Source organism: Suncus etruscus, chromosome 7, assembly GCF_024139225.1.
Source record: "Suncus etruscus isolate mSunEtr1 chromosome 7, mSunEtr1.pri.cur, whole genome shotgun sequence".
NCBI lineage: Eukaryota > Metazoa > Chordata > Mammalia > Eulipotyphla > Soricidae > Suncus > Suncus etruscus.
In genome coordinates this window covers 22,796,007-22,815,344 of record NC_064854.1, presented here as the reverse complement: position 1 = coordinate 22,815,344, position 19,338 = coordinate 22,796,007, and the positions used below count along the sequence as shown (strand labels likewise).

Below are 19,338 nucleotides of genomic sequence, written 5' to 3'. Positions count from 1 at the left end.
TCAACTAATTAACCTAAGAGCAACCCACTCAGGGCCAGAGAGTATTTTGTCTTGTCTCTCTGTTATTTGATGTTACAACATCTCGAGTTGTGACTCAATGTGCCAATTATACAACTCTGAAAATCTCTCTGCAACTGGGTATAAAGTCTCCTATGTTGCATCTCACCCCAAATTCTGTACCCATCACCCCATTGTTCTTACCTTGAAAATTATTTTTTTCCTTATTCCTCATATAATCACAGAAATATTTACCTAAGTCCTTACTGTCTATTTTATTTACTGAAACCGAATTATAGAAAACATCTCTATTTCTGTCATTTTTTTTTATTCATTCATCTAGATATGGAGTATAACCTGATCAAGGTGAGGATTGGGAGAAGGGGGTATATATGGCCATAACCCATTCCCTGGTTGTTTGATAAAACTACCCAATGGGTGTACAACTTCTCTCATCTTTGACCTTCTCTTTTCCCCATCTCTGCTTCTTCCTGTGACCCCTGGATCCTGAGCAAAACCAAAGACTGACAATGACATGATGTTTAAAAATCTTTGCCTGCGGGGCCAGAGCTATAGCACAGTGGGGAGGGCATTTGCCTTGAATGCAGCAGACCCAGGTTCAATCCCTGACATATCCTATCATTCCCTGAGCCTGCCAGGCATGATTTCTGAGTGTAGAGCCAGGAGCAACCCCTGAATGCTGCCACGTGTGGCCAAAAATATAGAACGTCTCCGCCCAAAAATACCATTGCCTGGGCTCATAAAACCGGGCCTTTGTTGATTTTTATATTTGCAGCTCTGGCTAGTCCTAGTGAAGGTAGAGATTTTCCAGAAGACTTGCTGCTTCCGTTTTAGAATGGTCAGGTGGATTTAGGTGGAGATTTTCTTTTGTTGAATCATTTAGTGAAAACTGTATTTTAACAAGAGATTGTCAAGCCCTAAATTCCACAGTGGACAAAATATTTATTCCCATGTCTGCTCCAGACAAAGTTGAATCCAATAGTGAAGTAAAAATGGAATATAGTTTAGTATAAAGCTCTCAATATTTGATATTAGCACTGTTGATAAGCAGCTTACCAAAGAAGTATGTTTTGAAATTTCTCATTCTTGATTAAAAATGAAACAAACAAAACCTTTTCTACCATAGGGATTCAGGAACGAGTACATTGTTTGTGGATAATTTTATAGAATAAAAGGTTTGATTCCACATACAAATTGATCATTTTTCATTTTTAGCCATTATTATGCAATTCCAAATTTCTGCATCACTTTTAGTCTACTGATAATTTGAATTTATGGAGCAAGCAAAGTCATAAGTACTTGCTTTTCTTGGTTAACAATCCTTTTGTATTTTGCTGTATGTTTCCCTTATCATTAAGAGAGCACAAAATATAGTTCATTTTGTAGTTTAAAATGTACAGAAAAACACATTTTCCTTTGCCTGAAATCAAGTGCACATTTGTTAAAGAAACCCCCAAATCTAGGAAAAAGTAATGTTTCCCAAGAGATTGAAGCATAGGTAGATCAAAATCTCTTATCTGCAGGCTGTAAATTAGCCGCAAAAGAGAATTATGCTAACATCACAATACAAAAAACCAGCAAATGTCAAAATCTTTCAGTAACTCAACATGTTGCCTTATTTATTCTGATTTGAAACTTACCTCTTATTTACATAAAAAGAGATAAAATGAACCTCACTGATAGTTATTGTCAAGCAAAATCCTATTCAAAATGACTTTTTACAAACTAAAGTAAAATGTAAAAAATAGTAAATGCTTTTCAGTGGATGTGGCGATAATAGCTCTTGCTATAGCTATAAAGGAGATTTCTTTTTTTTCAGAGATATAGTAAGTGTGGTTTTACAGCACTGCTCCTTCGATGGCATGTTCTCAATAAATATTTACTGAGGCAAAAACAACTAGAAAGAATGTTATTTTTATCTTTCAAGAATTGGAAAGAGAAATGTGAGGTTCAATTGCCACCATAGTCAAGGTTGGAGTGATACCATAGGGGTAAGATGCTTTCCTTGCATGTGACCACCGTACACTCAAACCCTGAGCACTACAGACAAGAGTAAGCCCTGAGCATTACCAGGTGTGGCCCCAAACAGTTTCAATAGCAGTTATTAACTTCTTTTCTAACATTTTATAGTTTACACAGTGAAGTAGTGCTAAATAAATACGTGCTATTTTGATTTGATGTAAATTTTTAATTCTCAGTTTATTTTGGGGGAACAAGGTCTTCCCAAGCTGTGTTCAGAGATTCAGGGGCCACTTTTGATGATACTTGGCCTATAGACAAGAGAGTTAGTTCAATGCTAAGGCCAGAGGCTGCACTTAGTACAAGATTTGTGGTGCTGGGGTGTTTAGGGTTACCTTGGGAAGCTTTGGGGCTGCATCAACTGTAATTACATGTGGTACCCCAGATTAAGCAGAGGTCAGGCATGTGCTAGGCCTTCACCCTTTTATACTAGCCTCATGATGAGAAAAAAATTTGGCTACATCCATCAGTGCTCATGGGTTACCTACGGCTCTACATTCAGAAATTAATCCTGATGATGCTCAGGGGATCATACGAAGTGCTGGGGATCAACCCAGATCTGCCATGTGCAAGGTAAATACCCTACCCACTGTACCACTGCTCTGGCCCCATGATAAGAATTTTATATAAATTCATTAGCTTTGGATATGCTAAGCCTCTGAATCAATTAGAACAATGAAGTAAAAGAAGCTGACATGATAGTACAGCAGGTAGGACACTTGCCTGGCACATGGCTGACCTGGGTTCAATTTCCAGCATCCCACAAGGTTCCTTGAGCCTGCTAGGAGTAATTCCTGAATGCAAAGTCAGTGTAAAGTGCAAAGTTAGGAGTAACCCCTGAGCAACACCAGATGTGGTCCAAAAACAAAAAAAAAAAGAAGCAAGAACACTTCAAAAAATTTTTTTTCAATCTCTACCAGTGTCTTTCTTTCCTCTAATATATTTTTCTCAGTTGAGTGTCATTTGAGTAACAATAGAATTTCTCTTTAAAAGATACCCATAAAATGGGGCTGGAGAGATAGCATGGAGGTAAGGCGTTTTTGCCTTTCATGCAAAAGGTCATTGGTTCGAATTCCGGCGTCCCATCTGGTCCCCCATACCTGCCAGGAGCAATTTCTGAGCATGGAGCCAGGAGTTACCCCTGAGCACTGCCGGGTGTGACCCAAAAACCACACACAAAAAACAAAGATACCCATAAAAGGGTTATTTATGGATAAGAGAAAACAGCAGACTAAAAACAGTATTTGATTGATTTTTTTTTAAATACTGCGTTTCGGGGTTTCTTGGAAAGCTGAGAAAAGAGCTGATGTGTCTGTCCCTAGCTGTATGTAAGTGGTTAAGTCAAATAAGTCCTGTCACTTTTCAGTGCATCCCTGAATGCCAGGAATCCCAGATTCTATTGCCAGCTCAAAGGGGACTGGTTTATGGGGATTAGTATCCTGTTATTTGCAAAGGAATTTACAAGGAAACCTCAAACAATTGGAAAAGACCATGGAAAAAAATGTGCTAGAGATTTGTAGACGAATCAACTCTACTTAAAAAATTGTATCGTATCAGTGCCTTGAACAAAATGAAGGATGAGAAAGCTAAGCTTCCATTTCTCATTTCTTTGATATTACATTTGGTGGCCAAAGTGGTTCTCCTCAAAGGCTTTCATATTGGGTGATTTATTTGATTCAACTGGAGCCATGAAGGAGAGGAGCTGAGAGTAGGGGCTGAAAAAAATTTGGTCTAACAGCACAGCTTTCTGGCCTCTGATATATGTTAGTAAAAGGAGGTTTTATGTTCAAATGATGAATATGGACTCTTGTGTTGTACATATTTAGGGAATATCATTTTTAAGGCATGCTCTGTTCCTAGCACCCCCTGGCTGAAGATGTTTACATATATTTATATATATACATATATATATACCATATATATATATATACATATATGTATATATACACATATGCACACACACACACACACACACACATATATATATATATCCTTCTCTGTGGATTTTGGCATTAGGAAGAATTTTCATGCATGTGTCATTAGGGTAGGAAAAGTAGCTCTGAATCTTCCACAGCACTTGTGTTTTGCTAACATTCACTATAGTCTATAAGCAATATCAACATGTATAAGTTTAAACAAGCAGATTGTCACAATCTATCAACATGTATAAGTTTAAACAAGCAGATTTTGACCAAAAATGAAAGCAGGGATGGGGGAGGGCATCAAAAAGAGGTTTGGCCTTGTGCATCAAATTTAATGGCTACAAATAGAGGAGCATAGGATGTCGTCTCTCAGAGGTGGGATATAAGGAAACATAGTAAGGAGTTAATAGTTGACAATGGTACCAGGCCACGACGAACCCAGGGATGAGGCGGGCATGGAGGAAAGATCATGAGACATTGGTGGGGCTGGAACATTGTGTGCCTGAAGCGCTATTATTAATAGTCATGATGCCTAGATGAAAATTGAAAAAAAATTAAAAATAAAACCTGTAAAGGTTTTCCAAGGGAAGCAGGAAACGAGCCACTCACAAAGGTAGGAACAGGCTGAGCCGGAATCAGAGTTCTTTCCCAAATCAAGATTCTCAGAGTTCTCTGCTCCAATGAAGTTTCAGTGGAGTTTCTGCAGAATCTTTATTTCTAGTCCCTTCTTATTTTGAGTGAAATGGGTGGAGTCCATGAAATATAGGCCCTACCACTGAGTTACATGCCTGGCTTTTGGGGGTATGATTTTGTTTAGTTTTATTTCAGGGCCACACCCAGGGGTGCTCAGGATTACTCTTTACTCTGCTCAAGGATCAATCCCGACTATTTAGGGAACCATCTGGGTGCTGGAGATTGTTGGGATTGGTCACATGCAAGGCAAGCGACTGACCCCTGCCCTGTCTCTCCAGTTTCCCTGCTCAGTTTCTGAACTTTATAGTGAACAGAAAATGTTTTCTAACTCTGTAGAGGAGGATTTTGTGTAGGGTGAGTCATAGGCATGATTTCAGGCTTAGTATGTTGCATTCTGTGTCCTGGCTGGAATTTCAGTACATTTGTGTTAAAATGCTCAACCACTCCTATTAAGAGACAGTTTCATTTTTAATCATGAAAATATCTGACCAGATAAAAGAGGTGGTAACTCAGAAGAACATAAAAAGGCTTCTGGGAAAAAAAATAACCTTCTTATATGTGGGTATAAAGAAACATCGTAAGAAAACAACATATATCCAAAGACATCAGAAACATCAAACTAGACCTTTTTTTTCCTTTCTTACTTTTTTTTGGCCACACATAGTGATGCTCAAAGGTTACTCCTAGCTCTGCACTCAGGAATCACTCCTGGTAGGCTCTGGGAAACCTATGGGATGCCAGAGATCAAACCTGGGTAGACCATGTGCAAGGCTAATGCCCTACCTACTGTATTATTGCTCTGGCCCCTAAAAATTAGTCTTTAGTGTATCACTGTAAGGGGAAGAAAATGAACGGGGAGCCCTGAGACAGTGGTGGAAGGAAGCTGACACTGGTGGAGGGTGTGATGTTGAAATGTTTTATGCACAGAACCCTGTCATTTTCAATATTATAAATAATCTATTAAGCATGTTAGTAAAGTTTTCTCGGTTTAGACACACACTATAAGGTAATTTTATGTCTCAAATTTTTCTTTTAGTTGTTCTAGTTTTGTCTGTAGAATTTCAGCCTCTGTCAAATTTTCTGCCTTCCATAAGGGCTCCTTTCCCTGTTTATTCTGAAGTTGGTCTAAATTCCAGCAGCCAGGTCAAATCATTAAGTGCCTGGCACTGCCCGTTAGTTGGCGAGGTGCCCTGGTTTCTTAACAAGCCAGGTAAGTAGCTGGGAAAGCTCGTGGCCTCTGTTGGCCTCGATCCACTTATTGGAGAAGTGTAGGAGTTGATGGGTGTCTCTGCTGTGGGTTTAAAACAGGAAATAGCTACAGGCACATCGAAGCAGCCAATAGCACACTATATTCAGTAGTACCTCATGCTTTACTTTCTAATCCTTGGTTGCAATGCTTCTTTTTCTTTTTCATTTTCTTTTTCTTTACTTTTCTTGTCTTTCTATTCATTTGTTTTCTTCTCTTTTCTCTTCTTTTCCTCTCTTCTTTTTCCCCTCTTCTTCCTTTTCCTCCCTTCCTTTCTCTCCCTTCCTTTGTTTCCAATTCCTTTCTCTCGCCTCTCCTCTCCCCTTTGTTCCCCTCCTCTCTCCCTTTCTTCTTCCTCTCTCCTTCCCTTCTTTCCCTTCTCTCTTCTCCTTCCCTTCCCTCTTCTCTATATTCCTTCCCTCCCTTCCCTTTCCCTATCTTTGGGTCATACCCAATGGTGCTCAGGAGTTACTCTAGGATCAACAGTCCAAGCTCACTCCTGGTGGGTCTTGAGGAAACCTGTTCCTTGCCATGACTGGGGCAGCAGCAAGCAAAGCAAACAGCCTACCCACTGTACTATGTCCCACCGGAAGCACTTTCTAAAAGAAATGTGTAAACCATACACTATCCGCCATCTTTCTCCACAGCTAGGCTTGTCTCTATTTATTTGTTTCATTGGGGAAGGGAGGTTTGCAGATGTAGTTTCCATGGGTCAGGATCCCTACTGCTAACTTCTCCCTCATCTTAATAGCCATAATGCCTTTAGAAAAAAGGTTCCCAGCAAAGAGGAAACCCCTATCCATGCCTGGCCCCTACATTATCTTCTGCATCCCCAGAGTGAGATAGTTAGCCCATATGAAAACATTCATCAGTACCTAAAGACCTTGGCTTACTAAGCATTCACTCTTGGTGATGGAAACATTTATTCTCACATATATCCACTATTACAGGAATTTGTGTGCTTAGAATTCTAGATCTTCAGTGTGAATTGGACTTACAAATGATACCTTCAACACAAGAACACTGAAGAAGGGTGTAACTTTTCTCCTTAGCATTTCTCACCATCATCCCTTCTACTATGGACTCCTTCCCTCCACAGAATGAAGAAAATTAAAATAAAATAGGGAGAAGAATCGGAAGAGCTATTGCAGCAAAATAATGTTATAAATATTGCTCAGATACATTTACTAAGTGATAGCTATGATGTTTTCTGTCTCCTACCTGCTGAGTTATGACTTTGTCATTTGCTTTTTCTCTGTCACTGGTCCCTACGTTGCCATCACCTCTTGATCAGCCGAGTTCTCCAATTTGCTCAGTGGGTGAAGCCTGTTTGGAACTGACCAAAGTTTAATGTTTTTACAGGCTGTGGTGGCGAGTTGTCGGGACCCACGGGCTCCTTCAGCAGCCCTGGGTACCCGGACACGTACCCCCACAACAAGGAGTGTCTCTGGTCTCTGGAAACGGCACCTGGCAGCAGCATTCAGCTCGTTATTCATGACTTTGATGTGGAATATCACTCCAGATGCATATTTGATGTCCTGGAGGTAGGAACATCTGGGGCTACCCAGCTCTCCCAAAATTTCAATTTTTTTTTCAAAGTTTCAAATTTTGGAGCAGAACAAAAAATGACTCTTTGAAATTTTACCCTTCAGTTCTGTCATTTTTGTAGGTGTTTTAGTCCCTCAGGAATGGGGTTCCCAGACATTTAGGCAAGAGTCCCCAGCTTGGGTTCCCCAGCAGCTCATGGTAAAAGAAGCCACAGTGTGAGGGGACCCTGCAGACTGCTGGGAGCCTGAATCTCAATGTTTCCTCAGGATGACTGGCCAATGGAGTGAAGGAGTGTTCCCCTGGGGTACTTGACAAGCAGCTGCTGGCTGAGGAAAGCCAGGGGAGTTGGGGAGGAGGCAGGGTGTAGAGAGAGGCAGGCGGGCACTTAGGGGGCTGTGGCAAAAAGGATTTGACCCCAGAAGGGGGCATGTGGCGGGAACCCAATGGACCTGCCACTGAGGACTTTGAGAAATGGTCACTGAGGTAATGTGGTGTGGGGAGAGGGAAGATCACAAGAGAACAAAAATTTCCCAAAACTATTGCAGAAGTTATCTCTCAGTTGATGAAGATTCTGACCTTGGAAGGCCCACTTATTTTTTTAAACTTTATTGATTGATTAATGGATTGGTTTTGGGGCCACACCCAGTGGCACTCAGAGTTCACTCCTGGCTCTGCAATCAGAAATCGCCCCTGGCAGGCTGGGGGACGATATGGGATGCCTGAAGTTGAACCGGGTCCCTCCCAGGTCGGCTGCATGCAAGGCAAACATCCCAGGTCGGCTGCATGCAAGGCAAAAATCCTACCGTTGTGCCATCTTTCCAGTCCCCTGGATAATCCATTCTAAACTTAAGTCAAAGAAAGCCTGGTGTTCTGTTAGCCTGATAATCTTGAACTTTGACCTATTTGCCCTTTAAAGATGTCTACACACAAGTCATGGGTCTTTGACTCTGGGGCCTGCCACGCTTCTTCCCAGGGCCAGAGTCTAGAGGAACTTAACCACCCTGGGCCTGGTCCCTCATCTGGGTGTTTTCCTTTCCTGCTGTGGCCCCAGAGCTGCAAAGACCCATCTCTCCGTGGGGCAACAAATCAGCATTTATGAGCCTGACAGACAGACACAGTCACAGCCTCCTGCTCCTCATTTAAGGGTGACGAGAGAGAAGAAATTTTTTTTTTTGTGGCCATTTTCTTGTTGTCCAAATAGAACTGCCAAAAAATGAGTGAGGTTTTCTGACCAATGATCCTGAGTGGACAGGCCAAGGCCTGAATTCAGCTGCTGCTCACACACCAGGCTACAGAGATAGTGTTAGGCAGTGGGTGAAATGCTGAGACAAGAGCCGTATAGGAAACACTGAAACATTTTCATCACAGGGACCTGAGAGAACATACAGAGGGGAGGGTGCTGGCCTTCCATGCTGCTGATTCAGAGTCGATCCCATATGGTCCCTTGAGCACCACGGGGGGGTGGGGGGGTGATTCCTGAGTGCAGAGCTAGGAACAACCCTAACAACCACTAGGTATGACTCCAAACTAAAACTAAATTTTTTTCATAATGCAACAGATGATTTCTTTGGTAAGAGGATCTTTCTTCACAGAGTGGCAGCAGAAGCTCTAAGACCTGTTCTTAGCAGCCTAGTCCTTGGAGAAGGAAACTCTGTAGTCAGGGCCATATGATGAGGAGGGGGTCTCCCAAGGACCATCAGACATATCTGCAGGCCCTGTCCTGAGTGCACATAGGAATCTTAGTAGGCTGAGTAAATACTTCCCATGCAGGAGTCTAGGAAGTCTGCCCCCAGTTCCCCCCAAACACTGCATTGTTTCGTCCACACTGCTAGGAGCAGCCTCAGAGCACTAAGCCAGGAGTAATCCCTGAGTAGCACTAAGCGTGATCCACAAACAAACAAGCAAATATCCCTTTTTGGTCCCCTGGGAAACTTGTCCTTGAGTCTTGACTCCATCCCAAAGAGGCTCAGAGGTGTCTTAGGTGGGGACAGCAGGTATCTGTCCAAATCCACAACCTGCAGGAAGGTGGTGTGTCACTGGTGCAAAGCTTACGGCCACAGCCTTTTCAGAGGGTGTTTCTAGTAGCAGATTTGGGGAGGTGCCTCACCCGGCAGACCCCTGGCATCTCACCCTGATGCTGCCCTTGGCACAAGGCCAATGGGGCCTTTGTGCTTTTGAAAAAAGCAGAGACTTGGTCTGTGCCCTGCCAACGTGGGGATGAGGGAGTGCAAACAAAGTGGGTGCAGGAAGATCTGTGAGAATAGCAGTGGCTTTAAGGGTATTTTTCTACCAGAACAGGGTGGTTTCCCACCCTGAGAAAAATCAGGCTTTGCAGGTGACCCCCCACAGATGGTTGCCAGCACCACGAGGAATGATCCCTGAGTACAAAGCTAGGAGTAATCTCTGAGCACTACTAAATGTGGTCCCAAGATTTCCCTGAACACTTTGAATCCCTGCTCTATTTAGGGAGAGATTTTTTTTAAGGCTGAAATGCACATGGTGTGTGGTTGTGTGTGTGTAGTGTGTGTTGTGTGTATGTTACTTAGAGCTTTCACACCTTTTTTGTGCCATCTGTTCTGCACTCTCCTCTCTCTCTCTCTCTCTCTCTCTCTCTCTCTCTCTCTCTCTCTCTCTCTCTCTCTCTCTCTCTCTCTCTCTCTCTCTCTCTCTCTCTCTCTCTCCCCCCCCCTCTGTCCTCTCTCTCGCTTCCTTTCTTGTCCTGCTGAGCACAGCCTCTGTCACCTGTGTTGGGCTCACCTGGCTTTTGCCAGACTTAAGCAGGAGCTGGTATGTTTTCCCTTAAGAATCCATGTCCAGAAAGTGACCACCACCCTGGCACAAGCAGCCCATTAGGTTACTCATCTTCCTGGAATTTTGGCTTAAATAGTGACGATAAATGGAGCTCACAGAGCAGAAAGAAATGTCAGAAACATTGAAAACAGAGACTTTGAAATCTTCTGTATCCTGAGCATTTGCTTAAAAATGCATTTGTTTTTCATCTCTGATCACCAGGCCCCCCCCTAACCCCCCTGCTCGGCCAGTTCCCCAAGCTTAGTCACAAGTCAGAATGAAAGGCTCCCCACCCTGAATTCTTTCCATCTTTCCCTGCTTTCAAAGAGTCATGTGGTCATATGCTGACCGCTGGGCATGCGTGGAGCCAGAAAAGTTGTTCTTTTATATCTGCTCATGGAAGCACTGACTCTCCTGCAGCCTCTGAGATAGGAAGAAAGGAACCTGGTTTGGCTTCCTGCAGGAAAAGGAACCCTGGTCCTGGGGGGCAGAACCCCAGGATAATCAGAACTAGCCCCACCTGGGGGTCTCCACTCTGGCCCCTTATGAGCGGGCTCAGTGTCCCAGCGAAGCAGCAGGCTTTCTCCTTCTGGAGGCTTCTCAGCCCTGCTGAGTCATGTCTGTGATCTCAAGGGGTCCCACAAGCTGGGAAAACAACAATTTTGTTGAAGTGCAAATTTGCTTTGTTTGAAAGTCCGCCCAGCAGTTCCTGGGGATTGGAGCTGTTTATGGGGCGGGGCAGGAATGTGGGACCTGGGTAGACCCTCCCCTGGGAGCATTCTGGTCTTTTCTTTGTGAGCCTGAGCCCAGGGCCACCCAGAGGGGCTCCCAAAAGCCCAGGCAGTGAAGGACCCACAAAAGGCTCCTCTGAAGGAAACAAGCCCTCAGGGCCCCACATTCTGGGCCTGTGCTCGGTTCTTCTGGGAACAGCCTCTCATTCATCTGGGCCTTTCCCTGGGGCTGGGGAATGATGGACAAAGGCTTCATTATGGATTCAGAGCCCCCCTTTCCCCTAGGGGGCTTCCAGCTCTCTCCTCCTCTCCACTCAGCAACTGGGTCCCCAGAGTAACTCATTGGAGACTGCACCGCACGAAGGGATTCATGAACAGTGGCACAATGGGGGAATGTACTGTTCAGAGGACCCCAATGCAGTGCCCCTGGAAACTGTCACCCCAAGGGGACTTTGTTGTCAAGAGTGACCTGTCCCAAAGCAGGGGGTTAGGAGCTCTTTCCTTGCATACTTTTCTGGCTCCTTAGAGCTTTGCTGCCAGTGTGTGTGTGTGTGTGTGTGTGTGTGTGTGTGTGTGTGTGTGTGTGTGTGTGTGTGTGTGTGTGTGTGTGTCTTGTGTGTGTGTCTTGTGTGTGTGTGTCTGTTTGTGTGTCTGTGTGTATGTGTGTGTGTGTGAGAGAGAGAGAGAGAGAGAGAGAGAGAGAGAGAGAGAGAGTTAGAAGTGGGAACAATTGAAAAACACACCCCTAAAACCTTCCTGCCCAAACTGTGGTGGAAAGAGGTATAGTGGGTGTAGGGATCCAGTGAGATGGGGAGATAGTTGAGATAGGTCTAGATGTAATTGCAGACCCCGGGGCAATTCCCAGCAGAATTTGGGACCTTTCTTGTTGTTAGGACACTCTGGGTGTAGGCACTGAAGGAAGAAACTAGATACTGGATTTCTGAGACCCCTTCCCCTAGGGTTACACAAGAACAGCAAATTATATTAATTGTTGACTGTATTTATTGCCAACCATTGTATATGTTTGTTTGTTTTTGTTTTGGGGTCACACCTAGTGGTGCTCAGGAGTTACTCCTGGCTCTGCACTTACCATTTTGTGGGCTTTTTTTTTTCTGCATTTACAATTTGAGGATTTGGGGGGACTCTGAGATGTCAGGGATTGAATCCCAGTTAATTGCATGCAACCCAAATGCCCTCCAACCCCGTTATTATTTTAAATTTGGGGTCCATACTTGGTGGTGCTCAGGGCTTATTCCTTTCTCAGGGCAAGGTTCAGGGGACCTGTGGGTTCTGGGGGATCAAACCCAGAGATGCTGCATACAAGGCAAGTGCGTTACCTGCTGTACTATCTCAGTATATGTTAAATGAAAAATATTCACATTAAAAGTGATGCAGCCTGTAAATAGCATATATAAAAGTTCCCTGTGAACTTTACTAGAGACGTTTTGGTGATAACCAGGTGGAATCTTTATGTGTAAATGAACCAGAATCTTTTCTCTATCTTTCCATCTGCCAGTTTGTTTCTGGATCAGATTTCTGTAACAGAACAGTGAGGATTCACAATCTGGACTCACTGTACAGGCAGTTTGTCCTGCTTCCTCCTAAGAAGTGAAAAGTGAAAAATGTACTTAGTGGAAGATTATAAAAATATCACTGGGCCCGGAGAGATAGCACAGCAGTGTTTGCCTTGCAAGCAGCCGATCCAGGACCTAAGGTGGTTGGTTCAAATCCCGGTGTCCCATATGGTCCCCCGTGCCTGCCAGGAGCTATTTCTGAGCAGATAGCCAGGAGTAACCCCTGGGCAACGCCGGGTGTGGCCTCCAAAAAAATATCACTGGGAAATCAACAGTGACAATGAACTTCATTTTTACAAACAAAATAAGATTTTGACTAAGACCCTTCTTCTGCGCCTATAAGAGCGTTATAAGAATAAAAAGGCTCAGACTTGCAGCTATTATCAGGAGTACTTCTAACCAAGAAAGCAAATAGAGAAGAAAAATCTCAAAAAAAAAAAAAAAAAGCCTAAAAGGAGAGAAGAGTGAGTAAGAGAGAGAGAAAGAGAGAGAGAGAACCAGAAAGATTTTAAAATAATCTCTGCAGTTTGATTTTTCATTCTGGCAATTTCATGGGTGGCTGATTTGTAGGTTCTTAGGGCAAAAGGAGAGCTTTGGAACAGCCAGTATCATTCTCGACTTAGCCCCACCCAGGAAGGCTGAGATTTCTCTAGTGTGTGATGCTGAGTCTTCCAGAGCTGGTGGGCAAAGGGAGGAAGGGGCCAGAGCTGGCACTGCTTCCATGCAACTAACTCTTCAAATGCATCTTTTCCCTCTCCCCCGCAGGTCTATGGAGGCCCTGACCTCCATTCTCCCAGAATAGCCCAGCTATGTACCCGGAGGCCGCCTGGCTCCCCAATGCAGGTGTCCAGCACGGGCAATGAGATGACCATCCGATTCAAGGCTGACAGGAGCATAAACGGCAGAGGCTTTAATGCCTCGTGGCAGGCGGTTCCTGGAGGTGAGCAAGCCCAGGAGGGGCTTCCTGAGGCTGAGCTAAAGCTCCTGGACAGATGGAAGAGGGGTGATAGGGAGCTGTCCTGACCATTTCGTGACTTTCATGGCACCATGGCTGCTCCCACAGCCTCTGGTCCCAGCTCCCACAATCCTCTGATTCCCAAATCATGCATCCGCTGTTCCCAGCTCTCACAAAACTGTGGTCCCAATTTCTGCTTCCTCTGGTCCCAGCTCCCACATCCTGTGGTCCCAGCTTCAGCATCACATCCTCGGGTTCCTGAGCAGTTTGTCAGTTTCACGTCCCCATTCTCCCGCATGGGTGACACCAGGAGATTATACTTGGGCCCTCACACTGGCAAGGCAATGCTCTACTTTTGAGCTACATTCCAGGTCCTGAAGTTCCAGGTTACAGAGCCAGATGTACCTAGGCATTTGGAAATGTCAGAAGAATCATAAATGAATAATTGTACTGAGTCCAAAATATTCTTTTAAAAGGCTGGTATTAAGTTATTTGTAAAGGCATACCTTGTCAAAATTCTTTGATGAAAATGACTTAATTTTATAGTATGCTTATTTACTTTTCAGTATTCCTGAGAACACTGAAGAAACGCTTAATGGCTTTTGGAAAATGTGACTCAATTTGCACTTCAAATTATTTCAAATAATTTCAATATTTGAAGTATTTTCTTAATCATTCTTAATTTTGTTGGGATGTTTGAATTAATGATATGCTTTCTCTTTCTTGGAATAGTTCTCTTTTCAGAATCTTTAACATTCTCATACAAAATCATATTATATACAAAGCCACCAAAATTGTAATTATACCAAAGTTACCAGATTATAGCATTAAGGTCCTATATTATGGATTCATCTCAGGACTATCTTGATTTTTCTATTACAGGTTGTGGTGGGATTTTGCAGACTCCCAGAGGAGAGATTCACTCTCCAAATTATCCCAGTCCATATAGGAGTAATACTGACTGTTCTTGGGTCATTCAAGTAGAAAGAAAGCATCGTGTTTTCTTGAACTTCACTGACCTTGACCTAGAACCTCAGGACTCTTGTATTATGGTAAGTGACATAGCAAGTTCAGTACTCAGGGACTGGAGCAATGGCACAGTGGGGTGAGCTCTTATCTTGCACATGGCTAACATAGTTTCAATCCCCAGCATCCCATATGGTCTTTCAAGAGCTTCCAGGAGTGATCCTTGAGTGCAGAGCCAGAAGTAACCCCTGAACATTGGCAGGTGTACCCCCTGCCCAGCTAAAAATTACTATATGCACACAGTAATTATATTAGTTTTGGATGTCTCTGATGATATTAGAAGAAACCCAACTACAACAAAAGTACTTTTTCATTTAACCTAAAAGCAAATGGAGGAGTAGATAATTTCAGGGTTAGATGTTCAACTTAATTTTTGCTTTACCATTTTTAATGGGCGGGATTTTCATTTCCACTTTATTACTAAATTTAATTTAGGGTCAAAAATGGCTTCAGCTGTTTTTTATGTCTTATCCGAGTTCAAATCTGAATCATATTCAGTTGTCTCTATTGTGTATTTTCTTAAAAGTTGTGAAGCATGGGCCCGGAGAGATAGCACAGCGGCGTTTGCCTTGCAAGCAGCCGATCCAGGACCAAAGGTGGTTGGTTCAAATCCCGGTGTCCCATATGGTCCCCCGTACCTGCCAGGAGCTATTTCTGAGCAGACAGCCAGGAGTATCCCCTGAGCACCGCCGGGTGTGGCCCAAAAACCAAAAAAAAAAAAAAAAAGTTGTGAAGCACAAATTTCATAGCAGCCCTTTTACATAACTTTGACCAGAAATGGCTGCAGAGAGAGAGAGAGAGAGAGAGAGAGAGAGAGAGAGAGAGAGAGAGAGAGAGAGAGAGAGAGAGAGAGAGAGAGAGAGAGAGAGATTAGGAAAGTGCAGTGGAATGGATTTACAAGAGCTTGTTTAAATTTCATTGTTATTAAACCTCTGGAGGTCTCACAAGGCTAAACTTGGAGAATCAGTCTATCTTGATCTGCTGCTTAGACAAATTGGGGTCAGAACAGAATGAACTGGGAGATTGGGGTGGAAAAGAACAGATAAAGCTATTAGTTGGATTGAATACAAAATTTTTCTATTATTCTTAAGTAACTTTAATACGGTCTATTAAAATGAATGCTTTGTGCTAAATGTAAGGATGACTGGGGCTGTATTTCGAGATGTCTTGACTTTTAATTTTCATTATCTGTTTTAATAAAAGGCCTTCCATCTTTCATTTCTACTTAGAGACATTTCGTTCCAATATAAACCAGATTCTTTTGGCTAACATCTTTCTCACTTAGCTTCCTGTGACTTTCTTTCCCAAACTCCAGCTGGCTAGTTTTCAATTTTAACTCAAGAAAACGCAAAAGTTGTTTCACGTCTAAGGAGTTCAGTCTAATGGTATGATTCAAAGTATTATGTTACAAGATTAAATCATGAATCTACTTAAATCAACAGTAGATTTATGACTGTAATAATAGTCTAACTGATTCTTCAGTCTAAGTTGGCAGAGAATAAGGTCAGGACATCTTTCCAAAATGGGAACTTGGACCAACATTTCTTTGATTGTCTAATTAAAAATTCTTGGATACGAATTCTGATCCCTAAATTACCAAAGAGCTCACAAGGTAGCATGGCATTTCTGAGTTCATATCTGAAAGAGATGTGGGCCTGGTGTTTGGGCGGTTTTGCCAAGGCGTATTTGCTCATCCAGCTGGGTTGGCAGTTCCCCTAAGAGTGTCTCTGGCAAAGAAAGAGAAGCAGAATTTGAGGCAGGAGCTGAATCAGATGGGTATCCTGATAGACCATCTCATTCTAAACTAATGAGCATGAACAGAGTCCAGAGGTTCTGTACCTCTAATTTCAAGTCCCTGGGTGCCCCTATCCCCCCAAACCCAAACCCTAGCTCAAGCCATGGAATGAGAAGAAACACTCAGTTGCTTCTCCTATGAGCCCTACAGAAGTCCTAGAAAATGACAGTGAACATGCAAATATCCCAGAGATGAAGCCATGATAGTCCCTAGAGTTATGGGAATAAAAGTCAAACATAAGGGGCTACAGTGATAGATAGCACAGCTAGTTTGCCTATATGTGGCTGACACAAGTTCGATACCTGGCATCCTATATGGTCCCAGGAGCCTGCCAGAAGTTCTGAGTGCAGGTCCAGGAGTATTCCCTGAGTGCCACTGGGTATAGCCCCAAACAAAACAAAACAAAAATGTCAGACTTAAAATTTCAGCAAGCAATAGCACAGCAGTAGGGTGTTTGCCTTGCACATGGCTAACCCAGGACAGACCATGGTTGAATTCCCAGCATCCCACATGGTACCCTGAGCCTGCCAGGAGCGATTTCTGAGTGCAGAGCCAGGAATAACCCCTGAGCATCATTGGGTGTGACCCAACCCTCACAAAAATTTTTTTCAACAAGCCCTACAAACTATAGTGAGTGAGATGGCAAACATGGAAAAAAAACAGACCAAAAAACAAAGCTAGAACAAAAGAGAACTGGATATGTAACTAAAGTTAAGGTCTCATGAAATGTTTTGTTTTGCTTTTTTTATTTAATTTATATTTTTTGGCATATTGTCAGGGATAGGAAGCAGAAAAATGCCAGGAAAGTCCATCTGGAGCAAAAAGCACAGATAAGCAAAAGGAAAGGAAAGGAAAGAATTTAAGATATAGTGAGGACAAGTATGAAGAGTATCAAGTTTCATTGAAATCCCCAAAGCCACAGTGAAAGATAAGTGAAAAAGAAGCAAATTGGAAGAATTAGAGACTAAAGCTTTGTCCCATGCTGATAAAAACCACATTCATTTACAAAAATATGAACCCTGAGAAAGCCAAAGAGCCCAGAAGGATAAATAAAGATTTCTTCTCTACAAACAAAACTCTAAGAAACAGATTGAAATGGTCCCATCTGTTGGGATATGGGTAGGGAACAGATCAGAGTCCCATCTGCTTTCCTTAGGGTCCTTCTGAGAAATGAACCTAAGGTGATCTGTCCACTGAGCAAAGCCAGGAAGTGGGATGGCAAGAGCCTGGAGCACAGTATCTTCTATGCTGTCACTGCACAGAGTAGCCTCGTGGGTCCAGTACTATATATGTCAAGTCACAAAGAAATGTGGAATACCCTTCAGAAAGGGCAGGTGAATGCTGATTTTTAAGTTGGATTGATTTTGGTAGATTGAGGGAATCCAGGAGCCATTCCCAGCAACATTTGCCCGACCTCATTGGGCTGTTCATTGTCAGGACTAGGTCACTCTTGGGGATCGTCAGGAAGCCATGTGATATGGAGCCAAAACCAGGGAACTCCCTAGTCCCTGCACTCTTAACCACTAAGTGCTGACTTTTCAATACTGATTATTTGAGGTAAATAAATAAATAAATAAGTAAATAAATAATAAAATAATAAGGGCCAGAAAGATGTGCAGTGAGTAGGAACTTGCACATGGTTGACCCGTTTGCTTCCTAGCACCCTATATGGTCTTACCAGGATTGAATTCTGAGCACAGAGCCAGGAGTAAGCTCTGAGCTTCTGAGTATGGCCCCAAAACAAAATAAAACAAAACAAAACACACACACATACACACAAAAAAGAAACTTTTCTTCAGTTTGAAGAAAGAAAAAAACTATAAGCTTGGGGTGTATTTTCTCTTGAACCCACCTTTTAGAACAAAGAGGAAGCGATAAATTGAGTCTTAGGCCTGAAAGAGAGACTCAAATAGACTAGAGTCCAGGAGTCTATGGTGGGCCTTCCCCACAAGCGAGTTTGGGGCTGAGTACCTTCTCTTCAAAAAGCCTGCCATTGGGAGGGTCCACACTATAAAAGTGTTCCAGCCAAGACTTCAGGCAACCCCCACCTTTTCCCCACCTCTGGAGACCTGGGTCTTTTCTTTCCTGTGGGCACTAGTGTAGGTCTCAGGCAACACTCAATAGAAACAGGCCAGTAGCAATTTCAGTGATCAACCTCTGTGCAAAGCAGCTGCGAGGAAGTCAGACCTCAAACATGACCCAGTCCTAGGCACAGGGGGATAAATCGGAGACAGAGGCCAGCAGATGGACCAAATCCCAGAAAGTCTGAGCTAACAAGCTGGCACTTTTTCCCCAGGGGGCAACCAGCTTATAGAAGTAGAGCTACTAAGCCCTGGAACAAAATACAGGCCCAACTCTGGGCAGGGTAGGCAGCTGAGGAGCCAGAGGGGCATACGCAGTATTGAGATCTACCCTCTGACTCCATACTCCTTGTCCTGGCTCTCCAGCTCCCCCAACACACTGCTTCTGAGCAGCACCCCAATATGGGTGAACATTGACTCACAGTCATCCCAGTCCATGAGAGGCCCTGGGTCCCCTGAAATCTTAGAATCCTGCCCCCACAGCATCTACACAATCTCAAGGGATGGGAGATTGAACAGCAGGTGAGGAGTTTGCAGAGAATATGCCACACATGGCTTCAATTCCTGGCACCATCTGGTCTCCCAAGTCTCACTAGAGGCTCCCATCCAGGATTTTGTGGTAGCTGAATAATGTATAATTCAGTACCATATCATCAGGTTCTTTCATTGAGTGTCCATTGCCTGGTTGAGAATTAGTTTCCTCAAAACTGCTTGGGAGGCCTCCTAAGCTTCTCCAAAAATTCAGAACTGTAAGTGGGTGGAGCTATAGATGAGCCCAGATGTCTCTGAGGTGTGTATCTGGAGAAGAACATTTATCTTTCAACTTTTTTTTTTCCTTTACTGGAAAATTGAGGAGGAAAAGAACCGACCTGTGTTGGGGTGTACCTGCGATCAGGCACCTGGACTACTCATCACAGCGAAAGTTCTAGAATGTTGTTAG

General features: G+C 43.4%; 1 protein-coding gene across 1 annotated transcript in view; it reads left to right on the top strand.

Moving 5' to 3' along the window:
• The window catches only part of CUBN (cubilin), a 253,967-nt gene that overhangs the window by 108,613 nt on the left and 126,016 nt on the right, over positions 1 to 19,338 (top strand). The window contains exons 29-31 of the mRNA XM_049777740.1: positions 7,261 to 7,442; positions 13,307 to 13,481; positions 14,379 to 14,548. Coding sequence (XP_049633697.1) covers positions 7,261 to 7,442; positions 13,307 to 13,481; positions 14,379 to 14,548 — 527 coding nt within the window. The remainder of the gene's footprint in view (positions 1 to 7,260; positions 7,443 to 13,306; positions 13,482 to 14,378; positions 14,549 to 19,338) is intronic.